The sequence below is a fragment of the Lepidochelys kempii genome, chromosome 21, assembly GCF_965140265.1.
Source record: "Lepidochelys kempii isolate rLepKem1 chromosome 21, rLepKem1.hap2, whole genome shotgun sequence".
Taxonomy (NCBI): domain Eukaryota; kingdom Metazoa; phylum Chordata; order Testudines; family Cheloniidae; genus Lepidochelys; species Lepidochelys kempii.
Window position 1 is genome coordinate 6,180,109 of NC_133276.1, and position 23,084 is coordinate 6,203,192.

The following is a 23,084-nucleotide window of genomic DNA, read 5'->3' on the forward strand; positions in this document are numbered from 1 at the left end:
ATTGCTCCCCTTCTCCCCCCCCCCCAAATAGTATACACTTACCTGGACCTTGATTTCGTGGTCAAAACATATAGCCCAAATTACTAGGACTGATACTGATTTACAGGGAAAGAGGGAGGAGAACGTGTCGTCTAACGGTTCATCATTCTGCTGTATCTTCTATTTTAACACTGCAAGGAGCATACAGTGTTTCCGAAATTGGGCACATACTTGGTCACTGAGATCACACACAGATTATGTGCCAAGTTAAGGGAAGTTTTAGGTATTAAAAAAATGACGAAGTACTTGGACACAGTCTTTTGCTGTAGATACTATAGTGATTAATACCATATGAAAATCCTAGAGGGAGACTTTTTCTGAAAAAGAAGCAGGTTTAGGAGGCCATCTACTGTGTCAAATTTCTCCTCTTGCTTCAGATCTAACTATTATTATTATTTTGTTCCATTCCTTCATTTTGACATATGTAAACTTTTAAACGTTCTCACTATGACCCCTGTGACCTAATCCGTGTCTTGGCATATAATGTACTTACGTGAAAATAATTTACATTATTCACTTGTGAGTCTAATAAAAATATTCTTAAACCAAAACAAGCAGAGCCGTCTGAAAGTTGAGTTCAGATGGTTTGGATTTTCACGTGTTCCAGTCTCACCACACCAACCCCATCCCTGGGTGGCCAGATGGACTGCTAAGAAAATACACTTTCAGCTAGAGCCATGACAAAAGACAAGTATTCTACTTCAAGTGGTAGCCTTTTAAGTGAAAGGGAAAAAAAAGAAAGAAGGATCAATGATTTGCAGTCCCCAAGGCACTGTGCAATAATATTCCCCACATTCCTTCAAATCACTAGGAGCCAAGGAAAGCTAGAGATGCTGCCATCTCTGCAGCTACAGGCTCGTAAGGATTTTATGACTGCCTTCTTCTTAATGACAGGTTTCAGAGTAACAGCTGTGTTAGTCTGTATTCGCAAAAAGAAAAGAAGTACTTGTGGCACCTTAGAGACTAACCAATTTATTTGAGCATGAGCTTTCGTGAGCTACAGCTCACTTCATCGGATGCATATGCATCCGATGAAGTGAGCTGTAGCTCACGAAAGCTCATGCTCAAATAAATTGGTTAGTCTCTAAGGTGCCACAAGTACTCCTTTTCTTCTTCTTAATGTTAAGAATTATTAGTGAAATCGAATGGCTGGTTCTGTTCTAACTGCCCCGAACAGTGATCTTTTCACACTGGAAGAGCTTTACCACCAGTGTGTTGGTTAAATTGCCTTAACTGGCCCAGCCATCTTCCTTTCACCCAATTCTTTTCTTATTGTTTATTTATTTATTGATTGATTGAAGAAAACTGCTCATTCATTGGACGAATTGTTGAAGCAACTAATTAAGAGGAGGCAGAAGCCACCAAGGATATGTCTGGAGTACAGCTAGGAGCGAGGGTCAGGCAGACAGACTTGCACTAGCAGGGTTCAAGCTAGTGTGATAAATTAGCAATGTGGATCTTCCAGATCAGGCTGGAGCTCTGGCTCCCAAACACAGAGGATCCGGGGCGGGGGGCTTGAGAGCCCAAGCTCCACCTAAGCCGGAACATCCTGGGGATGCAAGTTCAGGGTGAAGGAGAAGAGGGTAGAAGAAACAGAAGAGCAAACAAAATTCTAGCCCTGCAAATGAGCTCTGAAGGAAGAAACAGCACACTTAACGGGATTGGAGCAAGTAGCATGGAAATGAAGATAAGAAAAATCAGTGTTGTGAAAACAAGAATCATTTCAGGAACTGTGCAATGTGGCAATCCTAATGTAATGCTATTCTCAGTACAATTTCCACTGCATAAGGCTGAGGGAATGGAGTTGAAAGAGTCGACCTAGAAGCTGGCCGTACTTGTGAAGCGGAGAGGGGAAAAACAATGTATTGCAGGAAATAGAGCAGTCACAGCATGGCAAGGACAAAAGGAAATGCCTCAGGCAATGGCAAAAATTGCTGAGTGAATGCTTTAAAAGAGGAGGGACCTGAAGCAGAGAGAGAACATTACTGGCATTCTAGGGTCTAGCCACTGGGAGTGCTTCTAGATCAGAGACCACTGATCCAAACCTCACCACATTAACAGACTGATGACACCAGCTGAGAAGCTTTGCTAATTCAAGGCACCTCCTGAACATGATGCAGGGATATGGATGGAAAGACCGGTGAGAGGAGTTCTCAGTCTCTCCAGTTGTTGATATCTTCAGGCATCACCACTAAGCAGGCAGAAACCCGGTTATGAGATCCCCTTCCTCCGCCCAGCCCCGCCCCCAAAGAGAAAAGAAAAAAAGGAAGAGCCAGGTGTTACAGAACATGGTATTGGCAATTCAGTATCAGGTGCTCTTCCTTCCCAGCACGGAGGCAGTGCTCCAGCGTAACGTTAGGGAGTGCTGTAGTACTGGAGGCGCCTTCTTTCAGATGAGACTTAGCGCTGACCACTTGTGGTTATTAAAAGATCCCATGGCACTCTTCAGAGCGACAGAGGCAGTTGTCAAACGTCCAACCTGGGTAATTAGAGGGAAAGTTTAGGGAGGCAGGATGCATTTCCAGTTGGCTAGCTTTTCACTTCCCATGTGCTATTAAACAGCTGCCATTTGCCTTCCCAGAGCTGGCGCCCTCTCAATGGTGGGTGAATTGATTGTTAGTTTTATAGGGTCTTGGGAGCCTTTGGGATGAGAGGCTGCGCATGCATGTACAGTACTAATATATGGTACAAAGCGCAGGGAATATACATATGTGCAAATATAAGCGTAGAGCTCACTATGGAGAGAATCTCTGTGATGCTGAATATTAGCAGAGTAGGCAGAAACAAATCTCTTGTAACCAACAGAGGTAATGTTTACCTCAACAGTGAAGTCACGACAGGAGTCCAACAATAATGCACCTGGGCTGTATCTTGGTGGCCCAAAATGGACACAGTCAAGAATACGATTCACAGATCTGAAGGGCAGAAGAGACCATAAAAGCATCTAGTCTGATCCTCCTATCAAACACTAGCGATAGAATTTCTCCCAGTTACCCCAATATTGAGCACATAACAGGAAACAGAGGCATGCCTTCGGCCTTGGATGTTTGAGTTCCAGGTTGTGAGGTGATGCTGTTGCCATTGCTGATCAATGAACATTTACTTTCTTGATGGAAAGAAAGACAGCTGAAGGAAGAAGGAATTTAACATCCAATTAGCCAAGGACAAAGCAATGCCTGCAGTAGAAAGCAAAGCATAAGAGAATTTCTAACACGATATCCCATTGTGCAGCAGACTTATGATCATCAGAGCCATCAAGCTGAAAATCCATACTTATACCTCAAAGAAAAGAGTCAGATGTGCAGGGGTCAAAAATATTTATGACTACAGTGTATGAGATGGGGATAGGATGGAAAGGTTTCAAGTTACATGCATGTTTGCTTTATCCAGATGCTTGCCGTTTTAAAAGCCTGAAGTTGTAACCAATCTTATAGGAAGCCTTAACTAAAATTTAAGCAGAACTTAGAAACTCATTAGGATATTTAGGCCCAACTGTAATAATAGCTCCAACAAGAGTGCCCATGTCACCCTCTAATTAGCTTAGTGACATTTCAGGTAGATTCTGTGTTTTTCCACATTCAAATCTTAATTCAGAAGAAACAATGAGTTCTGTCTTCTTGACCTGGGAGGTCACCTATTTCAGTGAACTGCATTTACATTCTTTCTGGAAAAGGGCATTATATGAAAAGTACACCGAACACTCGGGGACTGGGGAAGTGGGAAGAAGGGGTGCCAAGCACAATGGGTTCAGCTGTATTGCTGTAAAGATATGCATTGCTGAGAGGATGTGAAGGAAAAAGGGACTGGGTACAAAAAAGCCACCCCCACACTCTTTGTATTTGAGAAATGACAACCAGCACCCACCAGAAAAAAAAAATAATTTCAGCAAAATTAGAAGAGCGACTGTCATCAGCTTTCTTGACTTGCAACATAGGCATTTTCCTTTCAAGCTGCCCATCCCAAACATCCTTTTCAGTCCAGGACAAGTAAGCCAAGAGAGTTGCCACAAGTGCGCACGCGCGCGCACACACACACACACACGCGCATACACACAATCTTTTGTTACAAGGGGCTGTGTCTGAACCACGGGCAAACCTGTAGGGCGATGCCACATGTAACTGGAACATTAATTCTCAGAATTCTGCACCAGCTTCAACGCTCTTTGTTCCATCTCCTAGCCCCCATCTAATTTAATCAAGACATTTTTGGGATCTACATCATGCTCACTTGACCGTTCTGCATTCCACTGAACATTACAACCTGAGCTTCAAAATATTTAGGGTGGTGGTAAATAAGTGTTAAAGAAGACTGTCAACATTTTATGCCCTGAATGTAACATACCTTTTCAACATGGCTACAATCGGACAGCAAGACAGTCTCTTGGATTCAAAATAACCATCCTATGAAGTCCATGCTGCAATGGGTTTATGTGGAAGGTGCTCACGTACAACAGTGATGGGTGGACATAAACACTAAGACAGATGATTCTACTCCACTGCCTGAAATCACAGCAGTCAGTGGCAGAGCTAAGACTAGAACCTGAGTCCGCAGTCTCTAAAACCTGGTCCTTAATTACGAGACCATCTTTCTCCTCCTTAAAGTGAAAAATAGACAAGGGTAGTATTAAAACACTGCAGAAACCAAGCACTTAACTTCAGGAAAATACTTAAAAATGGAGAGTGAAAACTAAACCAAAAACAGCTTGGTGATAGCTTTTCAGTTATCATTAAGGCTAAGATTTTGTCATGGCTATTTTTAAGTAAAAGTCACAGACAAGTCATGGGCAATGAACAGAAGTTCACAGAAGCTGTGACCTGTGTGTGACTTTTGCTGCAGCAGCTCCATGATTTCCCCTGCCACCATGATGGCTGGGAGCTGTGGGGTTCCCACTTTGCCCATGGCCACTAGAAGCTGCAGGATGACCATATTTCCCCAAAGAGAAAATGGGACACCCCCAGCCGCTTGCCCAAGGCGTTCTCCTCCCCCTTTCCCCATGCAAGGTCACCTGTCACTGGAATCCTGAGGAGGGCCCCCTCAGGAGTCTGTTACTTGTCACTGGAACCTTGCAGCCCCCTGCGTTGCTGAAACCCTGCCAGGGACCCACTTGCTGCCAGCTCCAGAGTCCAGCAGCCCCCAGGACTGGAGCAGAGAATGTCATGAAGGTCTCTGGAAGTCACAGATTCTGTGGCATCCATGACCTCCGTGACATAAACATAGCCTTAGTTATCATTAAAGCTCCAGAAGTCTAACAGCAATGTTCTTGGACTTCCAAGACCTTGTCTAGACAAAGTTGTGAAGGTGGGATGTTAACTAACACTATTTAAAAAATCTAATGCAGACAAGGCACGCCGGGTAAAAATTGTGCAGAAGTGCCTAGGTGACTTAGGCACTTTTCAATGCTTTACTCACTGCCTGTAACACATTATACTTGTCAAGTTAGAGCCTAGGCGTGGGGGGGAGTAACCTGAGCCTAAGTTTTTAGGTTAGAGCTAAGAACTTACCAATGTACATTGCCAAAGAGCCACAGTAATACATCAGCAGCCCCCCATCAGCTCCCAGCGGCCTCCCACCCACGAGCAGCCCTGCCGATCAGCACCTCCCAATCAGCTCTTCTGTGGCATGCAGGAGGCTTGGGGGGGGGGTGGGTGGGAAGGGAGCGAGGGCACTGTAGGGTGAGGGGAAGGAGTGGCGTGTGGGCAGGGTCTGTGGTAGACCCAGGGGTGGAGCGGTGAGCGCCCCCCAGCACATTGGAAAGTTGGTGCCTGTAGCTCCAGGCCCGGAGTTGGTGCCTAGACAAGGAGCCGCTTATTAACTTCTGAAGATCCGCATGTGGCTCCGAAGCCACAGGTTGGCCACCCTGGCCTAGGCTATTTTGTCACTTGTCATTGAGGGGTCTCTTTCTGACAGGTCTGCTCTTCGGAAATGCTGCATGTATTCAATCTATAGACTGCCTGTGCATGTTTTATATAACTCCATTCGTCACCATTTTTATGTATGGTTTGTTTACTTATTATCGCATGGCCCCGTATAACAAGATCTCCTAAGGTTTTTTCCTGCTGTTCCATTAGTAACCTCTCTGGCTTAGAGCCTAAAGAAAATCACGGACATCAAGCTTCTTGATAAAATATATGCCCCACATGATGGGGGTAACCAAACTAATGGTATATAACTTCACAGTGGTCCAATATAATTGCATCATTCGTGCAATAGTTCATTCTTTACCTACATAGGGTCCTTTACTGACGCAGGGGTCTCCACACCTGCGGCAGTAGTGATTGATACATTCTTCATTTGACTGTTATGTTAGCAAGGAGGAATTTATCCTATTTGGTGAAAACATCAGGCTGTGAAAAAGCCATTCGCAACCGTAATGGGTTGCGGCAATGCCATATCATAACATCGCCACTTCCACTCTTTGGATCATAAACTTCATTTCCCAATAGCTCCTATTTGCTCCTTTTTTGCTGTCTTCAGCAGTGGGCTATCGAGTCTCAGGCTTTGGGTCCCCAACCTCCAATAAATCAAACAATTTCATGGCTGAGATCACTTGCTCTTTGCCGAGATCACAAGCCTCACCAGGAGCCTGTGAAGTCCTTTGAAATATTTGAAGTAATGTCCTGTAATCCTGTTTATGCAATCTCCTTGCAGCATACGATAGCTTTGGCCTACCTACTCTCCTCGATGTCCTTTCTCAAATTGCTATGAGAAATCTCTCTTGACGTGGCTGACTAGAGACATCACAGCTGGATGACTGACCCGGAGGCTAAGAGATGCTGTCAGCTAGTCTCTAGCTGACCTGAATCCAAGCTGATGTACAAAGGTTAGATAACGAGAGGCATATTGTTATAGTAAGAGACAACACAGGCTTCATGTATGAATACAGGGAAAGAAAGAAAATGTCATAGTCATAGACTCATTTTGCACACACTGAAAAGGGCTGACTGCAGCACATTCACTGCCCCTGCCACAGACAGGAACGGCATTTGCAGCCTGAAACAGAGCTAACGGAAATAGTTTAACTATAGCCTTGAGCTCTACAGTGCTTCACTCGGGGCAATGGACTCTGACCATGTTGTTATATTTTACTTGGTATGGAGCACGAACAGCATGTCAGTAATCACTCTGTTTAGAGAAAACATTTTAATCTCTCTTGCCCAGAAGTGGAGATGTACTGCTCACTTTGATAATGCCAACACATACAAATAATTTCCATCAGTGCCTCTCCTTCAATGCAGTTTCTTCCAAGAAAAATAAGTGGGGTAGGAAACTTGCCCCCCACGGGGGGAGGGGGGGGAGGGAGGGATGTGAACGTGGACGGAGATATTTAACTCCACTAATGAGAGATAAATGACTGTTCAGAACTGATGTCATTTCAGAACAGAACTTTGCCCTTGGAAATATGGGGAGAGGGTTAAACAATTCAATAATCACATACTGCTCCATCAGAAATTACTCTCATGGGTATGAACCGTTACAATTAGGACAGTAAGATTTCTCCACTACAGTTTTTGTCCTCTCTCATTTGACAAACATGGTTATTACCACACCACTCGTGTATTTATGGTAACAAGACAACAGGATTTATTTTCCTGCCGGTTCCGTTCAGCAGTACCATTAGTAACAGAAGTAACGTGGAAGAGCGTAAGGCAGAAGGTGATTCCGTGGCATGTAGTAGTGAACATGTAATTGATATATTCCCCCCCCTCCACACACACCCCTGAGTGACAGTTTCACTATCTGTATCTATAAATAAAAGAGTTGGATTGAAGGGTGTGGAGACCTAGCTTCAGAAGGATTTGATGGTTTGCATATTAACCTTAAATTAAATAATAAATCAAGCCAAGTATCTGCAAATGCTAAACTTTAAAAATATTTATGATTTGTTTCCCAGTGGCTCCCATAAGATCTTAGGGACAAAACTGTAATGTATGTCAGGTCTTGGGCAAGTGCCCTTTTAAGAAAATTAATGGCGTAGTACTGCTTCACAGATTACCAGAATTCTGACCAATTCTCATTGTGGATTGTCATTTCACATCAAATACAGTGCACCACATGAACGAAGCCCCTTTCACGAGCAAATCACTCAAGCACTACAGGTAAAGTGAGTCCAAGACTCACTTATCAGGCTGTGTTTTTCCACACACTCTAGTATTCCATACACTTCTTCCTCCGGCCTCCTGAATATGGGAATGGAACTGGACTGAATGTTATTAGACAAGGAATCCCATATTCCCAAAACAAGATTTGCAGGAAGCCGGGACATCTAACAGTCTATAATTGGGGCCGGATTGCCTACTGGTATCTTGGTATAAGCCTAGCTGAAAGACTTAAACCACACAAGGATGGTGATAGTTAAATCCTGTGTGCATCTCAAATTGGTTTCCTGCATAATGGTGTGGGATGCAGCTGAACGGCCTATTGATAGGGCCATTGTCTGCTATGATGAAGCTTTTCCAACAAGAATGGAAGTCAACTTAAAAGCAAAATCATAGCAGAAGTGTGGTCTCTTAAAAGCAATGCTGGATAAAGGAACAGAACAACAGGAGAGTACATAACACAAGTTCTGAAAATGTTATTCTAGAGAATAGTCCAGAGAATCCTGCAGGCAGAATTATTGCTAGGTGGTGTCAAACTAGAATAATGATCCAAGAGATTACAGTTGAAATTATTTGTACTGCAGTACATAGGAACCCCCAGTCATTTTTCAGGATCTCATTGTGGTCAGTGCTATACAAACAGAACAAGATGGTGGTACCCACCCCAAAGATCTTATGATCTACATGTAAGACCAGAAACCACAGGTGGATGCAGGTGGGGAAGCATAAGGAAACAATGAGAATATTGGTCAGAATGATAGACAGTGGTCTCAGTACACCAGCAGGCCAACTGTTAAGGTTTTTTCTAAGCATCATGGCAAATGAGTTAAGGAAATAATTGGAGGAAAATGACAGCCTTGCAGACGTTTACGGGGAGCTACTTGCAAGTGTGAGGGGCAGCACAGGAAAAAGCGCGTAAGGACTTGTTTGAAAATTTAAAACAAGAGGGCCATGAAGGATGCTATCATTGGCGGACGTCAACATCTCGATCACATCTGAGAGGTGACAGTTACACTGGGGATAGGCTGTGAAGGACCTTGGAAATGAAGACAGGTTGCTCAAGTGTGATGCAGTGGAAAGGGCAGCAGTGATATTGTTGTATTTTATGCTTTCACTGTAAATACTGGTGTATTATTTTAAAAGGGTAATTTGGCCTCTACATAAGCATCAGGAAATAAGATCATGGGAAGAGGCAGAGATTGTATCCTGCAAGCCTCTAGTGAAGGAAGTGGGTGCTGAAGAAGGCAGCAGACTAGATTAACTTGGCTTCCTCACTGAGATACATTCCCAACACTTATTTAACATTTTGCTTCCACCTCTGCTGATAACTTACCCGATCATCCATTTGAGTGTGAAGCAAATTATGGCACCAAGAAACAGCTACACAAACACTCAATAACTTGACGTTTTTGTTACAGAAAGGCAGTCAGCTGGAAGTACTCGAGAAAAATATGTCCAGAGACTGGATAAAAACTAAGACTTCTGTATTCTATAAAAAAGGGGTTTTCCTTAAACACAAGAGATGAGTTTGCTTTGAGGGAAGACACATCAAACAAGCAGCAGAGAACTAGGGATTAAAGAGACCAAACGGAAAAGGTTTCTTCTCAAAAGTGCATGTATAAATAATATCAAGGGACCCCACTAAAGAGAGTCATCAATGGGGGGAGAGAATCTGATAACCATACCAGAAATATAAAGCTTACACCATGCAGAGAAATCAAGGTTCCATGTAAAAACCAAGGGTCAGATAGGGGATAAAGAGAATGGGGCGGGGGAAGAGAACCAACTCAAATGGAAAAGAGTGTAAAATTCTTTTAAAAAGGCCATGCTCAACAAGGATAAGCATGGAGTAATCAAAGGAGTGCCTACTACAAAGATCGAGGGAATCAAAGAGAGTCTGCACAAGAATGGAACCTAACATCAAAGCCATACATTCTCCCAAGACAGGCATTGAAGATCAGAATGGAAATGCAGGCTTGCACAGACTCGCGTATCCAAGCCCTATGGTATCTAAACACAGGGCTACGTCGTTAATTATGGGAAGAATAGAAACAATTTAACTCGCTCCCAAGAGGCACCAATTTGTTGCTATTATGGCCAGATAGGATCTAGAATTTCCACTCGGTTTGGTTTATTCAGAGAATGGTCAGCTATTCTCTTATAGATCCTGTTATTTTTCCTATAGAAATTGCACATACAGCTTTGAGACGGATGCTACCACCCTTACTCAAGCAAGCAGCTCCAAGAAAGTTGGCGGGGGTGGGTGGGTGGGGGTGTGTGTCAGATTCCTACTAAAGTCAATGGGACTAAGTCACATGAATAATGGCCGCAGGGTCAGGCGCCTTTCTATTTAGAACATAAAATTTTCCCTCAACACAAAATAGTCTCTGGCTGCATTTTTCAGCTTGTGGTCTTTTTCTCGCTTGCTCTCTTTTTTTTTAAATATGGAGACATACCTATCTCATAGAACTGGAAAGGTCATCGACTCCAGGCCCCTGCCTTCACATCAGGACCAAGCACCGTCTCTTATTTTTGCCCCAGATCCCTAAATGGCCCCCTCAAGGATTCAACTCAAAACCTTGGGTTTAGCAAGCCAATGCTCAAACCACTGAGCTATAGTGTGGACTACAGGTTTGAGTTGCAGAGCACACTAACATGCTGCACTTCAACTGCCCTGTGTAGACCCTGCTACTGCAAACCATAAGGTAACCTGGTGCATCTTACCATAGGCTTGTTTAAAATGGGACCAAGTTAACAAACTATGTACCTTTTAAGCACCAGAGGGGTAGCCCTGTTAGCCTGGATCTGTAAAAGCGGCAAAGAGTCCTGTGGCACCTTATAGACCAACAGACGTACTGGAGCATAAGCTTTCGTGGGTGAATACCCACTTCGTCGGATGCATGTCTTCACCCACGAAAGCCTATGCTCCAATACGTCTGTTAGTCTGTAAGGTACCACAGGACTCCTTGCCGCTATGTACCTTTTAGTTTACGCTAGCAGGGCCTACATGGGGCAGTTACAGCGTAACACTTCCGTACATGCCGCCGCTCACACCCAGCAGTCCACACAGCAGGACCATGCAGAGAAGCCCTACGATAAAAGGGCACTGAAGCAGGGCAATGTTCAGTGAATCTCTCCAAAATACACAGCGGAGGACCAAAATGCACCATGCGGACGTAGAACGGTATGGTTAAACCACTCAATGCATTACACATTTAAAAAGACAGACCCTCAGCTTTTCTAAGTTGGCGTCGCTCCATTGAAGTCAATATTACACCAGCTGTGCATCTGGCCCTTATTGATTTCCTTACTGCAGGAAATCAAGAGCCCCTGAAAAATCTGAATTTGCTGAGCTACTTTTGTTTTCATGTATGCAGCATAGCTGTAGCTGTGTTGCTCCCAGGATATTAGAGATACAAAGTGGGTGAGGAAGTATTTTATTAAACCAACTTTTTCAGGTGAGAGAAGCTTTCAAGCTACACAGAGTGCTCTCACACACAAATTGTCCAATTTTGTTTTCCTGTCAATTAAAAGAAACAAAAACAAAGGAGAGATACTGAAGGTTTTCCCTTCCCTCTCCATTTCATCAACCTGTCAATTCAACAGTGGAATCCTCAATGAGCCTTTTCCACCAGGCTCTCTTCAGTCTTTCTTGCTACTCTCCACTCAAGCTGGGACTTGCGCAAACTCCCTACACCTGGCTATTTGCCCTGTCTTTCCCTTATTCTTTCTGCTATTCACTCTCCAAGGTCTCATGCCTTGTGGAGGAGAAGCCCAAGTATCACTCAGCGGTCTCCATCATCGGACTGGCTGGGCTGCAAGTGTGGAGGCTAAGTATGGAAACCTGGAGCACTTTCAAGCTTGCTGCCCAAAAGAGGCTGCACTGGAGCGACCTGAGCAGAGTATATCTGGCCAGCTCTTCCTCTAGAAGTGCTCCGATTTTACAACCTTTTTTCAAAGCAAGAGAAATTTTGCTTCCTTTGGTTGTTAAATCCTTTGCTTTCCTTGTTTTTTGCTGGTTGCATCCAAGTGTCCAAGACCACCATTGCACACAGACGCGACACTCTGGTACTCAGTGTTTAAACAAACAGGACTGGCAGTGAGAAACCCGAGCAATACATTGCATGTCTGACACCACTCGAATGTTGGCTTTGGCAGTAAATCTGACTCCCCTTATCAGCAGAGATACCTTTGAAGTGGCTGGCAACTTTCCATCTAGTTCTCCAACAAATAAGGCCCTTCACATCATATCAGAGCCCTGAAAAGGGATCTCTTCATTTTAAGATATGGAGAGAAAAGCCTCATTACCTAGAGCCAGACCACACAGTCCTCCTATGGCACAGCAAAGCCCAACACTGCAGGCTAAAAACAACAGCGTCTGAAAAGCTACATGCAACTGAAGTATAATCACTACTGGAATTTCAGAAATTAATTGATATTAAAGAAAAACATGCCAGCATTTAGTATCAGGGGGTAGCCGTGTTAGTCTGTATCCACAAAAACAATGACCTTAAAGACTAACAGATTTATTTGGGCATAAGCTGTCGTGGGTAAAAAAACCCACTTCTTCAGATGCAAGGAGTGAAAATTACAGATGCAGGCATAAATATACTGATACATGAAGAGAAGGGAGTTACTTTACAAGTGGAGAACCAGTATTAACAAGGGCAATTCAGTCAGGGTGGATGTGGTCCACTCTCAATAACTGATGAGGAGAAGGCAATACCAAGAGATGGAAAATTGCTTTTGTAGTGAGTCAGCGAGTCCCTGTTCAAGCCCAAATTAATGGTGTTAAATTTGCAAATGAATTGTAGCTCTGCAGTTTCTCTTTGAAGTCTGTTTTTGAATTTTTTTTTGTTCAAGGATAGCTACTTTTAAATCTGTTATTGAACGTCCAGGGAGATTTAAGTGTTCTCCTGCTGGCTTTTGTAGGTTACCAGTCCTGATGTCTGATTTGTGTCCATTTATTCTTTTACGTAGAGACTGTCTGGTTTGACCAATGTACATGGCAGAGGGGCATTGCTGGCACACATCACATTAGTAGATGTGCAGGTGAATGAGCCCCTGATGGTGTGGTTGGGTCCTCTGATGGTGTTGCTCAAGTAGATATGGGGACAGAAGTCAACAGGGTTTGACAGCTAGCAATGCTACATCCTTCTTATAACACCTTCCTTTTGTAACAGAGGAGTCTGAGTGCAACACAGTAGGATTTGTCTCAGCTTGCAGATTTTCTGCCATAGGGCTATAACACCTACTTCTAGCAGCTGGAGACAAAATCCACATTTCCAAAAATGTCACAGCTACTCTATTCCATAGCAAGACTGGACTCTTCTATATGGGATCCATTTCTGCTCCAGGGTTCACGAACAGCCATGACAGTATGACTTTTTTCCTTCTATTGTTGGGCCAGCTGTTGTGATAGTTTGTCTCTACCATGGACCTTATCACAGCCATCCAAGCCTCTGTAGCCTCAAGGCTAGATGACTACAGCAGGCTCTACTTTCTCTATGGCCTGTTTGTTTCTGGGTACAACCCAAAGTGCTGGTTTAAGTTATAAAGCCCTGAATCAGAGACTGTCACCCAAATTCTTATCTAAACCCTAATTGTAATGTCATGGCTCCAAATTCCATTACCTCTATCTTAAGCAGATTAGGACAACCCACAACACATCCCTCTCTACATTCCACTGCAGGAGTTACAATCTACTGGGTCATTCCTGGGCATAAATCTCCCCACAGCTAGCCACAGGCCAAACATTTGCTACCATTAAATGAATTCTTTCTGTCAAAAGAAAGAAAAATGGGTATTTTCCATATGATTTTCCTGGAGGAAACATGCAAAAATTCATGTTTTCACATGCTCAAGTTTCAGAAGAGACTACATCACGTGTGCACAAACAGCAGCAATACGTGAGTGCACAAAATGAAGTTTACAAATTTGGTATGGCTCTCAGTCTATATTTCTCTCTCTCACACACACACACAGTTCATAGGTAGGGAGGACTAACTCCATCTGCAGCATTTCTAAATCATTTCTTACTTCAAGAGAAGAATCATCGCTTCTCCTATAGGAAAGCACCTTTGTCCAGCTGACAAGGTTTCATAGACAAGCAAGGCTGCAGGTGCTGGCAACCTTGCATAGCCATAGTTCTGAAGACATCTCTTTCCCCTGGGTGGAGAAAGCAAACAGCCCTTGTAAAACAGAACATGCTTTAATGAACGTCAGGGTCCTTCCACAGGTTTTTTTTATATGCAAGACAAAGTACATGGACTGGATGGCATTTGAAGTGATGAGAATGACTTAAATTTTTCTATGATCTTCAGTTATGATCAAGTGGTAAACACCTCTGCTTCCACCACAGATTCACTGTGTTACTGTGTGACTTGAGCCACAAATGAAAGGGCAGCCACGTCCCAAATGAGGTGAGAGACTGGCAGTATTGTCCCAATGGATACATTTTCCAGTACAAACCGTAAAATAAAAGTCCTTACAATAAACCAAGCTAATAGCGTCTGTAATTAAAAAGCTCCCTTCAAAAAGGCAGATTTCACTGGGTGAGGAGGGGGGTGAGGTGGGGGGGCCTCTCATTAGCTTATCTCCCCTGCACCGCCTCGACAAAGGAGGTCTGTTTTAAGACTGCTAAAATGAGGCTGATTTTCTTGCCGTCGCATTCTGCTGTTATTACCGCCACTTCCACTACATCAAAAGTGTGAAGAAGAAATCTCAATTTAAATGGGAAGAGGAAAAAAAAGTCTTCCCTGAGTTTCTCATCAGTACGGATACAAGCCTGGTGCAGAGTGTTACCGTTTCCAAATTCTGTGTAACGGTAGCTTGCTCCCAAAGAGAATCTGCCCCGCCACACACCTTGTACTGAGCCACTTCCTGGCAATTGCCTTCTTATCGGCCCCTTCTTCAGAGAGAAAACCTGATAACAGTTTGCAAATATGTTAAGAGCTATTAAAGAGAGGATGATGATCAATTATTCACCATATCCACTGAAGGTAGGGCAACTAATAATGGGCTTAATCTGTTGTAAGGGAGATTTAGGTTAGATATGAGGGGAAAAAACCTCTAACTAGTAGAATACTTAAATTCTGGCATAAGCTTCCGAGGAAGCCTGTGGAATCCCTGTCACTGGAAATTTTTAAGACTAGGTAGACACACCAGTCAGTGATGCTCTTGGTTTACTTGATCCTGCCGTGGCACAAGGAGCTGAACTGCAGGACGGCTCAAGGTCCCTTCCTTCCAGTCCTACTCTTCTACGATTCCCTTTTGATGGATGGGGGACACTAGCTAATAACGAGCCGCCATTCAGTTCATGCACAATTCTGGAAGATAGGCACATCACTGAAGAGCCCAGTAATCACAGCAGAGGATTGAACGTCACTTTGAAGAACACCTTTATATGCATCAATATATGGAATGTGCAACTACGTAGGGATCCAGACAGCATCCCATCTAAAAATGTTTTAGAGCCATAAATGCACTCAGTACCTTTCTGTGCCTCCAAAGGCCTAGAAACTAGAGAGAGCGTGGTCTGGAAGAATGGACCACGTGGCCGAGAGTAAAGAAAGCCTCCTGGCTCCGACAGTGACTTGCTGTGTGACTCTGCCTAAGACACTTCACCCATTTGTCTGTTTCCCCACCTGTCAAAAGGGCTTACTATTACTTGCCTGCCTACTGAAAAGGTTTATTCGGAAGATTAATTTGTTGTTTGTGCAGCTCTTGGACCACATACTGCATTATATACACATGTTAAGTACTATTAGTTATACAAAATGTAATATCTTAAAACCCATGAGAGTGCAGCTGAACTCCATGACTCTGCATTTAACTGTTGAACAGAGAAGAGATTCTACAACCCACTTAACAAATCTGCTTGAATACTTCTATTTCCAGCATTTATCAGCAGTTGTGCTAGTTCACACTTGACAGATTGATTGTGGCTCAGGAAGCTGAACCGCTCCAATGAAGAGTGCAATATCCAGTGGTTCTGAGTTCAGTCTAATCTTTTCCATTTAACGTTTGCCATTTTGCTCAGGAGTGAGGTTCCCTGGATAGGGCTGGAATGCCAGTTTCCTTTCTAGCAACAGAGCATAAACACAACAGGTTCTGTCAAATACCTGCTCTACCATTAAGCCAAATTGTGAAGTCGGGGTTTCTGACATGGAGGGGCTCCCATCTTCACAAGACTGAGAAGCTTCCACTCAGTCTGAGAAACAAGCCAAGTTTTGTTTTTTGTTTTAATATACACACAAAATAAAAATCAAATCCTACTGATCTAACTAAAACAGAACAGGGTAAGAACATGTTTGCATAGGAGATGAAAGGGCTGAAACTGAGAATGTCAGTTTCTAGATAAACTAGAGAGTTTATCAGCTTCGCTGGGACTTCCTCAGCCTTGCATTTTCTCAGCCACTCTGTTCCTGCAGAACTCCTGTTAAAACCTGAAGAGGAGTGATTACTTATCCTATGGAAGGATTAGTGGAACTGGCATTCAATAATCCCAAGTAAGTATCTAATCAACTAATTTAATTACCAAAAAGTTTTAAAAGTTCAAAAAAAGGTCTTGCTGTGACATTACTTGAAAAAATCAATCAATGATTCCACCTCTACTTCAGAGGCACCTGATGAACACAGAAACCTTAAAAAAGTCCAAGAAAACGTGAGCCTGAAGTATGTCATTCATAGTCTTGAATTTTCTGCATCAGACGACGTTCTCCTATATATTGCTGCAATAGCATTAACGCTCAGTAAACAGACTCAAAAGGAGCATACCACTTGCTGCCATTTCCATGCCATCACAAATCAGCTGCCACCCTACCTAAAAAGCCTCCATAATACAGCAACTAAGACTGCTTCCAAACATGGGAATGCAAGATTACCCTATCCCAAAAAATGCATTTGAAGGGACAACATTTTACATACAATAGCAAAATGCTGTGCATTTTATAGTAGTCTAAACCTTGCTACACTGCATGGAGTCTCTTCACTGGTTAAAAAGCACATATGGATGCTCAGAGTGACAGAACACATTCTTTTAAGACATTTAAAGCAGCTGTCAAGACCACAGTGAAAAGCTGATGAAGGCCCCAATTACTGTCAAGATTTCACCTAAATAGATTTACATTTTAAAGTCACATACACACAACTTGTGTCACTGATTTTAGCGTAAGACCGATTAGGACCACAAAGCAAAAAACAGATATGTAAAAGTCAGCCAGGAAGTATTGTCAAAACTGTCCTCATCTGTATCCCTACAAGTAGTGTTACTGCACAGGATGAGTGCCTGTGTAATTATTCTTTAGCTAGCCACAATAAACTTTGCAGCCCTTTCTTCCCACTTTGTTAGAATGGAAAGAACTCTTAAGCATCAAGACACCCACGAGACAGAAAACGCTTTAAACCTGCACTGGTTTTAGGAAGTTAACCAGCCAGATGGTGCAACCATCAAAAAATCTCAAAAGAGACAGTGCATTATTGTTTAAAGGTGCTTTCCCAAATCTTCCACATAATGTTTCATCAACTGGACACCTATAAATTCCTAACAGACAAGCCACTCACTCCCACTGTCCAAACTGATTTCCAAATGCTCGTGAGAGAAGTCATGCCTAAAAAAAAATGCTTTTTTCTCTGTCGTTTTTCCTCTGGTTTTCAAAAGGACAGTTAGGTATCTAATTTTCAAAATGGTTTTCTTCATCATTTGGCAAAATGAAAATCCAAAATAGGTTTAACAGAACTCTCTCCTTTGCAGACACAGGTTTATTATTGGAAGGCTGTAATATGAGTGTTGGCAGCTTATTCTTGTTATTGAAGTTAAGAGATTAGTTTTAAAGCAAAGTATATGTAATTCTTCATGCGTGTTTTAAGTCGGTAAAAAGGAGAGTCATGCCCTATTTTGGATCTATGAACCTTAGTCATAGAGCCTCAGGCCACACACTAAGACCTTCATTGACCTGTACCTCTCTCCACATGGCGATTTTGTGCTCAGCGAACTGGTGTGCTGCAGATTCACACTGTGACTTGTTATATACTAACCTACTGTGTAGACAAGTCCATTAAGTATAAGGTCAGAAGAGACCAGCAGATCATCTAGCCTGACCTCCAGCATATCACAAGCCACTAAACTGCACTCCATTACCCTTGTACTGAGACCAATCACCAGACTAAACTAAAGAACTGACAGATTCCTTTTACGAGAATCCTCAAGCCACAACGATCACAGGAGGTCAGAGTACAATTGTGTACGATGAAAATAGATTTGAGAGCTGCAGACAGAATAGCAAACCTGCTAGTCAGCGAGTCACAGCAGAAAAGACACCTGAAGTTTTGTTTTCTACAGGGTCAAAGGAAACGTGGGTGCTGCAGCATGCTGTTACCTTCTTGAAGAGTCGCCCAGAGTCTTCGCTGACTTGGACAAACCGAGGGATGATATTGTTCAGGTAGATGTCACTCAGAGTCGTGTGGTCCCTGCTCTCTCGCTTCACCTGGTTTAAGAGGAGATTCCAACAGTTGACTGGAGACAGGACATTCTGATCCTTCCTGTAGGGAATGCAAAATGGAAACAATGGGCGGGACAGGACTTTAGGTCAAGCAGGCTGAAATCATTCAGTTGAACACATATCCTGTAGGTTCCACACCAGAAGTGTAGCTACTGTAACATACCATATGTAGCTCCCAAGAATCGTGTCTTATAAAAGGTGTGTGTGAATTTTGATACCCGTAACAGGGAGAGAGAGAGCTACAGACTAAGGGACTGCGCAAGCTTTATCCATAGACACGTTTCTGGTCTACAGTGTAAGCAGATTTCAAATACCCAGGGCTTTAGGCACCATCCACATTGGCATCAGAGTAATGCTACCTACTGCACAAAGTTTACACAAAGCTGCTAGTAGCCAGCAGCCAGATTCAAGCAGCACATCCTCTGACAAATGTGGATAGAGAGAGTTTTCTTACACACATTCAACAGGTGTGTACCTCTTCAGCAGCGCTTACCCAGGTCTAACATGCTTCTCACCCAAAGAGATTAAGTCCTCTGCACATGATGGTCAGGTGACCTGTTCAAGAACCCTAGCGGCAACAATAATGTTTCAAGTGTTCAGTAAACTAGCATAGGTCTGTCCCTAGCATGAACATAGGAAAAAAAGCCACAGAATATAATGACGCTTTTGCACTAGTAAACTTTCATTTTAATAAAAAACGTGTTCTGGACCGATTCTGTATTGAGGAAGTCTAAAGCCTCTCATAGTACTGTAACAAAGCCAAGCTGGTTGCACAGAACAGTGAATGATTATTGCTTACCTTACCCTAATTCAACAAAGAATTCAGCACCTCCCAGGTCACTGCCCTCACCTGGACAAATCATCTTCTGACTGAATCTTTATTTCCAGAAGCAGAGAGCAGAACATGTTATGCCTGGTTTACAGTGATTCGGAGATACAGCACATGCTGCTTCTTTGATCGCCTCCTTCCCATCCCTCACACACGTGTTTGCTCTGTCCTACAGCCCACTCCAATTTCTGGAACTACTAACTAGAGAGCAAATCGTATATTCTTCAATTTCAGCATGAGGAAATGCATTTCAAGTGTTTTTTTTCCCCACTATTTGTAGCTGAATCTTCAGCAAAGTTACACTCCTCCCCCACTCTTTCTCCCTAAAGTGTCTAAACTTAAGGATCTCCTCTAAGCCAATACACTGAAATACAAGACCCCCCAAAACATATTTTCGTAACCCATCTCTCCCCATGAGAATTTGGATAGTGTTAAAATAAAGCGGATTTACCCTATGTTGTATGACTTTATTTTGGTAAATGAAATGGTTTGTAGTATGAATTCAATATTTATACATATTTTACAAGATATTAACTTAATGTACAACCAAGCCCTGGTCTACACTACGAGTTTAGGTTGAATTTAGCAGTATTAGATCAATTTAACCCTGCACCCATCCACACAATGAAGCCATTGTTGTCGACTTAATGGGCTCTTAAAAACGATTTCTGTACTCCTCCCCGATGAGGGGATTAGCGCTTCAATAGACATCGCAGGGTCGAATTTGGGTTAGTGTGGACGCAATTCGACAGTATTGGCCTCTGGGAGCTATCCCACTGTGCTCCATTGTGACCGCTCTGGACAGCACTCAACTCTGATGCGCTGGCCAGGTATACAGGAAAAGCCCCGCGAACTTTTGAATTTCATTTCCTGTTTGGCCAGCGTGGCAAGCTGATCAGCACAGGTGACCATGCAGATCTCATCAGCAGAGGTGACTACAGAGTCCCAGAATCACAGAAGAGCTCCAGCATAGACCAAACGGGAAGTACTGGATCTGACTGCTATATGGGGAGACAAATCCATGCTATCAGAACTCCATTCCAAAAGGTGAAAAGCCAAAATATTTGAAAAAAAATCTCCACGGGCATGAAGGACAGAGGCTATCACAGGGACCCACAGCAGTGCCGCCTGAAACTTAAGGAGCTCAGGCAAGCCTATCAAAAAACTCAAGAGGCAAATGCCCACTCGGGGTCAGAGCCCCAGACATGCCTCTTCTATGATGAGCTGCATGCAATTCTAGGGGGTGCCCCTACAACTACCCCACACCTGTATGTGGACTCCTGCAAGGGAGTCTCACGCAACAGGGACGAGGATTTTGGGGATGAGGACGATGAGGTTGAAGATAGCGTAAGCAGAGAAACCATTCTCCGACAGCCAGGAACTGTTCATCACCCTGCTGACTGTACCCTCCCAACCCAGGCTCCCAGACCTTGAAGGTGGAGAAGGCACCTCTGCTGAATGTACCTTTGTAAATAAAATACACTGTTTAAAAGCAAGCATGTTTAATTATAAATTTGCCCTGAAGACTTGAGATGCATTCGTGGCCAGTACAGCTACTGGAAAAAGTCTGTTAATGTGTCTGGGGATGGAGCGGAAATCCTCCAGGGACATCTCAATGAAGCTGTCCTGGAGGTACTCCCAAAGCCTTTGCAGAAGGTTTCTGGGGAGGGCGGCCTTACTGCGTCCTCCATGGTAGGACGCTACCACAGCAGGCCAGTAGCACGTAGTCTAGAATCACTGCATAAGAAAGCATGGCAGTGTGTGGTCGGGGTGTTTGCTGGCATTCAAGCAACATCCGTTCTTTATCTCTTTGTGTTATCCTCAGGAGAGTGATAGAATTCATGGTCACCTGGTTGAAATAGGGGAATTTTATGAAGGGAACATTCAGAGGTGGCCATTCCTGCTGGGCTGTTTGCCTGTGGCGGAAAAGAAATCATCCCCACTGTTAGCCATGCAGTGGGGGGCAGGGGTGAAGCAATCATCCCAGAGAATTGGCGGGGGGGGGCGGGGGTTAGTTGGGTTTGTGCTGCACCTTAACCCAAAAACATCAGTCCCTCCTTTTAAATGGCCCATGTGTTTTTTTTCCTCCCACAGCTGTAAATGTCTCAACACTGTGACTAGCATCTCCGTCCCAGAGGCTAGCGCAGATAAAGATGGAAAAAACCACTCACAATGAAATGTTCTGAGCTCATGCAGTCCACCTGAACTGAAAGAGCCCAGCAGAATGCGTGGAGGCAGACAACGGCAGAGTCCAGGAAAGCAAAAAATGAACGCGAGGACAGGAGGGACGCGCGAGAGGACAGATGGTGGGAGCAACAGGAGGGGTGGTGAAATCAAGAGGAAAGGTGGTGGGATCAAGAGGAGAGGAGGCAGGATACAATGCTGAGGCTACTGGAGGATGAAACTGATATGTTCTGGCGTATGGTTGAGATGCAGGAAAGGCACAGACCACCACTGCAGCCCCTGTGTAACCAACCGTCGTCCTCCCCAAGTTCCATAGCCTCCTCACCCAGATGCCCAAGAATGCGGGGGGGTGGCTCCAGGCACCCAACCACATCACCCCAGAGGACTGCCCAAGCAACAGAAGGCTGGCATTCAATAAGTTTTGAAGTGCAGTGTGGCCTTGTCCTTCCCTCCTCCCCCACCCTCCCCAGTGCTTCCCTCCTCCCCCACCCCTCCCAGGCTACCTTGGCAGTTATCCCCCTATTTGTATGATGAATTAACAAAGAATACATCAATTTGAAACAATGACTTTATTGCCTCTGCAAGCGGTGATCGAAGGGGGAAGGGGAGGGCGGTTGGCTTACAGGGAAGTAGAGTGAACCAAGGAGGCAGGTTTTCATCAGGGAGAAACACACAGAACTGTCATATAGTAGCCTGGTCAGCCATGAAAGTGGTTTTCAAAGCTTCTCTGATACACAGCACGCCCTGCTGTGCTCTAACCGCCCTGGTGTCTGGCTGCGCGTAATCAGTGGCCAGGTGATTTGCCTCAACTTCCCACCCCACCATAAACATCTCACCCTTATTCTCACAGAGATTGTGGAACACACAGCAGGTAGTAACAACAATGGGAATATTGGTTTCACTGAGGTCCAACCGAGTCAGTAAAGTGCGCCAGCGTGCTTTTAAACGTCCATCGCCCCACCACAGTTAGGGAATCCCATTGCAGTAAGCTATCCACTAGGACCTGCACATTTCCAGAGTCACTACCCTTGATATCAGCAGTTCAGTGATTGAGCTGGCTACTTGCATCACAGCAGCCCCCACAGTAGATTTGCCCACTCCAAATTGATTCCTGACTGACTGGTATCTGTCTGGCATTGCAAGCTTCCAGAGGGCTATCGCCACTTGCTTGTGAACTGTGAGGGCTGCTCTCATCTTGGTATTGTTGCGCTTCAGGGCAGGGGAAGCAAGTCACAAAGTTCCATGAAAGTGCCCTTATGCATGCGAAAGTTTCGCAGCCACTGGGAATCATCCCAGACCTGCACCACTGTGCGGTCCCACCAGTCTATGCTTGTTTCCCGGGCCCAGAATCAGCGCTCTATGGCATGAGCCTGCCCCACTGCCACTAGGATGGCTAAATTGCCGGAGCCCGTGCTTTGAGCGAAGTCTGTGTCC

General features: G+C 44.1%; 1 protein-coding gene across 9 annotated transcripts in view; it reads right to left on the reverse strand.

Annotated features, from left to right (window-relative positions):
• The window catches only part of SRGAP2 (SLIT-ROBO Rho GTPase activating protein 2), a 210,410-nt gene that overhangs the window by 81,814 nt on the left and 105,512 nt on the right, over positions 1-23,084 (reverse strand). For all 9 annotated transcript variants that reach the window (XM_073319746.1, XM_073319744.1, XM_073319742.1 and 6 more), the window contains one exon: positions 18,515-18,677. In XM_073319746.1, the coding sequence (XP_073175847.1) occupies positions 18,515-18,677 (163 nt within the window). The remainder of the gene's footprint in view (positions 1-18,514; positions 18,678-23,084) is intronic.